The following is a 6,130-nucleotide window of genomic DNA, read 5'->3' on the forward strand; positions in this document are numbered from 1 at the left end:
ACAACCTAAGAATATGGAGGTTGGCAAAGACCTGGACTCCTCGCCCAGCTGTGCCTTCCCGTCTCCTGTCAATCAGCTCCTCTGGAAGCCTCAGTGTGGCTGTATCCTCAGATTCCAGACTACCGCCCCTCATGAGCTACCCTGTGTGATTGGGGTGGAGGTGGTGAATTCCAGTCAGGAGCAGGATGGATGCTTTTCTCAAAGCGTTGGACCAGCATCCCAGCCACCTTTGGCATGTGCCAGACCTCCTCCATGTGTCCCCATTGTCACAAAGCCAACAAGCAGCCAGAGTACACCTTGTTCCCACCTCACTGCTGGCCTGCTCTGGCTGCTTTGTGTGCCATTGCCAACTCTGACATCTGGTGTTCCTTTCTGTTTTTAAATAAATTATGAGACTTCGCCAGTGGGTGGACAGAGGCTTGTTTCCCTAAGAGGGGGCACAGAAATTTTTTATTAATGGAAACACCCCTGGCCTGTCGCCTCTGTCCTTTAAAGAGTACCCTTTCTTTTATGGTCTATAATTCCCTCGCATACCACTCAAGACTCCGGCTTTGGGGATGTGGTGCCCAGCTGCCATAAACTGCTGCATAAAAAATGGAGGCCATTGTGTTCCAGAATAGAAACTGCCTGCCCCACCTCGACACGCCCCTCTCCCCCCACCACTTCCGTAGAGATCTGGCTTCAAGTTGATTTCATGTGAATCTTTTCCTTCAGGGGAAATTGTTTTTAAATGACCTCCCCATCCTCCACTCCACAAAGCTACCAGAGAGGTCTCATGACATACCTCACCAAGACACAACTGGGGTACCTGATGCTGCAGCACATCACTTGTTGGAGTCAACCTCTGAGCTTAGCCTTGGATAAATAAGTCACCCTGCATGTTTCCTCTCCAAGCAAGGAAAAATGAATTACTTGCTTATCACACACCAGGCTCTGGAGTGATGTTCTATCCTGTCAGATAGAATGTCCCACAAGTCCAAGTCACCCATAGTAGCCACAGTGTTTATCTACTCAGATGCACTTAGCTGGGTTTAATTATAGATAGAAATTGCATCTCAGAAAGCAACGCAAAATCATTTACACAGCTGGAATTTCCACATCACATCACATGATTTACTCCAGGCTGCAGCAGGGACTGCCTTTACCAAGACAAAGTAACACTCACGCCCAGGCTTAGTGGCTCTCGTGTGGTTCTCAAAAATTGTATGAATTGTGATTTCCAGTGGTTGTGTCTTTCTTCCTGACACAGGGTAAGTGAAGAGTCCAGAGATGCTGAGAAGCTGAGACCAGCATCATCGTCGTCGTCAGCGCTGAGTGGAGCCTGGGACCCTCCCAGACAGACCTCGAGGGGTGGTTCTGTGTCTCTCCACCCAGTCTTCCCGCAAAAGCCCTACCATTTGGGGGATGGGGAAGACTTTGCTGTCCACAGAAAAACCACCCCAGAGCGATCAGGTACCCTGTCCTCATCTCCCCCTTCTCAAAGAATGGCGGTGTCACCCCTGCCCAGGGACAAGCTCCCGAGCCCGTCAGCTGCTCTCTCTGAGTTTGTGGAAGAGCTCCGTAGGAAGAGGGCCCAGAGAGGCCAGGGTTCCTCTCTGCACCTGGGGGAAGGACCCACGCTCCCCATTTTCCAGACCACTGGGGCTTCCTCACTTAGGAGGGGCAGAGCCAGCAGCGATGAGGGAGATCTCTCACTGAGGACTGGAGCAAAGTCTCCTCTGGGAGCAGAGGGGAACCCCAGGGCCACAGCCGGTCTCTCACGGTCCACCAGTCTCAAGTGTATCTCCTCAGAGGCCACCGAGAATGTCGCCCTGATGCCTGACAAGCAGAAGACACGGTTTGGTTCCTGTGAGTCCCTCTTAGAGTCAGGACCCAGCACAAGGAGAAAGCTGAGCTCCCCCGTGGCACTCAGGGACCCACTCTTATCACCTACACTGCGGCCCAGGAGACGGTGTCTGGAGTCCTCTGTGGATGATGCGGTCTGCCTAGACTTTGGGAAGGAACCTCTCGTCTTCCAGAACCGCCAGTTCTCTCATCTCATGGAAGAAACTCTGGACAGTGACCCATTCAGCTGGAAGCTTCCGAGCCTCAATTACAGACGCCAGACCAAAGTGGACTTTGATGACTTCCTTCCGGCCATCAGGAAGCCCAGCGCTCCTTTGTCCGAGGCTGTAAAAGATGGAACGGAGGCTTCAAAGCATCCAAACGTCCACTTCGAGATGGAAGAGGCCGACCGCTCTTTCCTCTCGGGGATCAAAACCATTTTGAAAAAGAACCCAGAGTCAAAGGAGGACCCCGCTCATCTCTCCGACTCCGACTCCTCCTCCAGCTCCATCGTATCCTTCAAAAGTACAGGAAGCATCAAGAGTGGTCCAAGAGTCCCCAGACTCCAAGGTGACGGCGGCGAGCGGATATCCCCCGAGCACAGAGAGCCCGACCCTGGGAGGAAAGGCGAAGACGTTGAGAGCATAATGAGGAAGTACCTCCAGCAGTAGAGAGCGGTGCAGGTGAGGACAGCAGGCCAGGTCACCCCCAGGCCGGGCAGCCTCCACGGAAATGGGGTTCTGCTTTAATTCTGGGGTGGCTTGATCCAAGGTGTCAGGGGCTGAGGCTGACGGCACCTACGGCACCGTAAGTTGTAGGAGGCTGCGTTGGGAAGCAGAGGGCCCTGGGGCAGGGGTGGGGTGGCTGGGGGGGGGGGGAGGCTACGAAAGACAGTGACAGGAGAACTGAGACAGCTCAGGGGCAAAGTGCTTTTCCAGCAAGAATGAGGACTTGAGTTCGGATCCCCAGCACTCATGTAAAAGCCAGGCAGGCATGGTGGCCAGCCAGCTCAGGAGGTAGAGACAGAGGAGACCTGTCTAGCATGTAGGCTAACCAAAGAGATAAAGACCCATGTTCAGCGAGACCCTGACTCTTCATTTAAGATGGAGAGAAGTTGGGCTGGAGAGATGACTCAGAGGTTAAGAACACTGGTTGTTCTTCCAGAGGACCTGAGTTCAATTTCCAGCAACCATATGGTGGCTCACAACCATCTGTCATGAGATCTGGCGCCCTCTTCTGGCCTGCAGGCATACATGTAAGCAGAACACTGTATACATAATAAATAAATCTTTAAAAAATAAAAGATGGAGAGAGGCTCAGAAAGACACCAGATGTCTGCCTCAGGCCTCCACGGGCATGTGCTTACACATCTGTACACATGTACATCCACCAGTGTGCCCAAAAGAGAGTGAGAGGTTTGGCTCAACCAATAGAGGGGTTGCCTTGTAAGTGTAAGGGCCGGAGTTCAAATCCCAGAGCCCATGTAAACATTGCAGAGTGTAGTGGCGTGTACCCCATCACTGGAGAAGTGGTGGCAGTGGAGGGTGGGGCTCACTGGCCGGCCCTGCTAGCCTAGTTAGTGAGTTCTGGGCTGAGTGAGACACTGTCCCAAAAGGCAAGGTGGATATGTCCCGGGAAACAACTCCTAAGCTTGTCCTCTGGTCCCGACAGGCACACACACATGTGAAAACATGCAGCTGCATGCACACACACACACACACACACACACACACACACACACACACACACAAAGACAGTGCTGACCTTTCAGTGGCCCCACTGAGTCTTGTTCCCTTAACCTCTTTCCACATAGGGTAGAAGGGGCTGATGTGGCATTCTATCTACAAAATGTTCTCACTGAGCCACCAAAGGTCGGATTGGAGGGTGCAGAGGGAGAGATCCAGCATTTCCTTTATCTGTAGAGAGATGCTGAAGCCTGGGATGGGGGAGGGGAAACATGTGCAGAGTCTGGAGCAAGAGAGCAGCCAGGGTTTTCCCACTTTACCTCTGTTCCCAGCCCCAATCCTGCTCAGGACAAGTGTCCATCACATGCGGACTGACCTCTGTCAAGGGCATGTATCAGCCGTGGCGTACTGCTCACAGTAACCCAAGAGGTGGTTAGCACTAGTTACTATTTATCCCCATTTCACAGGCTGACCAACTAATTGGAGCAGAAAGTTCAAAATCACCTAGGCAGGCCTGAGACCCAGAACTCCAGCATCCTCCCATCTCTCTCCCAGGCTCATCCTTAGGTCCACCACCCCGGTGTCTTCAGCACGGAAGTCAGTGCAGCTCTGTGTGTGGTACACAGCCAACACTAACGAATGTCCCACTACAGAATCTCGAAGCCCAAGGCTGAGGTCGCCAAGCTGTGGCACACAGTTGCTCAGTGTCTACACTGCCATGGTCCCCAGGCTTCCCAGAAGCCCGTGCTCATGCTCACCTGCTCACGCTCACATGCTCCTTCGAGAGGCACCCTCGGCCCATTGTAAAGTCACTGCCCCTTCCACAGAGACCAGCTCGGGCTGTATCCAAGCAAATTAATTTGACTTAGCATGGCCTTCTCTATGCTCTCAATTACCAAGTAAAGATCTGATATTCATTTACATTATTATGCTCTCAGGGACAGGGGAAGCAGTTTCAAAGGTCAAGTAAAGGGCATACGTCCACACGGGGACAGTGCTTGGCACACATTGGCCCAGAACACCTTGTCTCTGCCATTATTATTATTTTTTAACTCGAGTGTCCTCTTCCCTCTGAGGAAAGTTCTTTCACTGTATTGGGGAGCTCCAACCACACATCTCCCAGATTTCCAGGCTGGGGTTCTAAACCACACTGAGCAGCCCAGGCAAACCCCAGGCCCCAGGCTCAGCTCCTCCCTCCCCCATGGCTAGCCATGAGACCACAAGTGAGTTATGGGGCCTAGTCAACATCTGTGTCTCCAGTAGGGTGGGTAGTGGACAGTAACCAGTACCTGAAGGGTTAATAGGAATTCAAATGATTAGGTGAGTTGGTGCTACATGCCTGTGATCCCCTTGCCTGGGAGGTTTGGGCAGGAAGGTCACAAGTCCAAGGCCAGCCTGGGATATGTAGTGAGACCCTGTCTTAAACACACACACACACACACACACACACACACACACACACACATACACACACACAGGAATGTATACACACATGTACACACATACCTGTATATACATATATACACGAATATATACACACATGTACATATATACAGAAGCAACATATACATACACACATGTGCATATATATATGCATAGACATTGATACACACACACATTTTCTCACACATTCACACACACACACACACACACACACACACACACGGATAAATAAATACAAGAGCCTGGCCTCAGCTCAGTGGAAATCAGGCTACTTTAACTTTGACACCTGGGTCCTGTGTGGGCCTGCTTCTCATTCCTGTGATCCACTCACCAAGAGGAAAGGTTAACAGTGGCTCAGGGTTCTGGAAGATCCAGTCCGTGATGGATGGGGCTCTGTGGCTTTGGGCCTGTGGGAGATACCACAAGGCAAAGCCAGTCCCTCAGGGTGGACAGGGAAGAGGAGAGAGAGGAGATAAGGGTCCACAGTGACCTCACAGGGGCCAGAAACAGCCCAGGGACCCTAAACTGAAAGTGTTCACCCCCTCTCAATAGCATCGTGCAAAGAGGCCTTTAAACTTGGGCCTTTGGGTAGAGTCCAGATCCAGAGAACAGCAGCTCCTTAGAAATCCGTCCTCCCTCCCAGGTACCCTTCCACTCCCTGTGATCCCCCAGGCTCGCCAGCCGGCACCTCATTCCCCATGCCCCTGTGTTTGCTTCCAGCCTCCCCAGACACCACTGCTGCCAGAGACATCCACTCCAAAGTTCTGGAGAGAAAGAGAGAGACCCCCAGGCTCCTGGGGCCCACCATCCAGAGCCAGACAGTCTGGCCACCGTCAAGACGTGGGATAGGCCCAGAGAGGCATGCCCCAGCGGGTCACCACACTGCACATGTGCTTGGTCTGGATTCAATAAAGTCGAATTCCCTGGAGTACGTGTGGTTTCTCTGTTCAGGAATGGCCACCTTGGATTCTGTTGGGGTATGGGACAGGGAGCGAGGGCCCCAAAGAATGGGATCAGCCCAAGTGCTTAGTAAGGTAGGTTAAATGCCGTGTGTTCACGCTCACTGTCTACAGGCCCCGGACTGCCTTTTCATCAGACCGTGGCCTGAAGTCAGCTTTGGGTGTCTCCTTCTGTCATTCTCTACCTTGTTTTCCGAGAGGGTCTCTTTGAGTTTGCAT

General features: G+C 52.3%; 1 protein-coding gene across 1 annotated transcript; it reads left to right on the plus strand.

The window, feature by feature from the left end:
- The first annotated feature begins 1,030 nt into the window (after positions 1-1,030).
- LOC118572771 (unconventional myosin-XVIIIb-like) lies at positions 1,031-5,872 on the plus strand. The gene is made up of 2 exons (XM_036172620.1): positions 1,031-2,507; positions 5,673-5,872. Exon 1 carries the CDS (start codon positions 1,485-1,487, stop codon positions 2,493-2,495), a length of 1,011 nt encoding a protein of 336 aa, XP_036028513.1. The 5' UTR covers positions 1,031-1,484; the 3' UTR covers positions 2,496-2,507; positions 5,673-5,872.
- The last annotated feature ends 258 nt before the right edge of the window (positions 5,873-6,130 follow it).

This window comes from Onychomys torridus, chromosome 22 (assembly GCF_903995425.1).
Source record: "Onychomys torridus chromosome 22, mOncTor1.1, whole genome shotgun sequence".
Classification (NCBI taxonomy): Eukaryota; Metazoa; Chordata; class Mammalia; order Rodentia; family Cricetidae; genus Onychomys; species Onychomys torridus.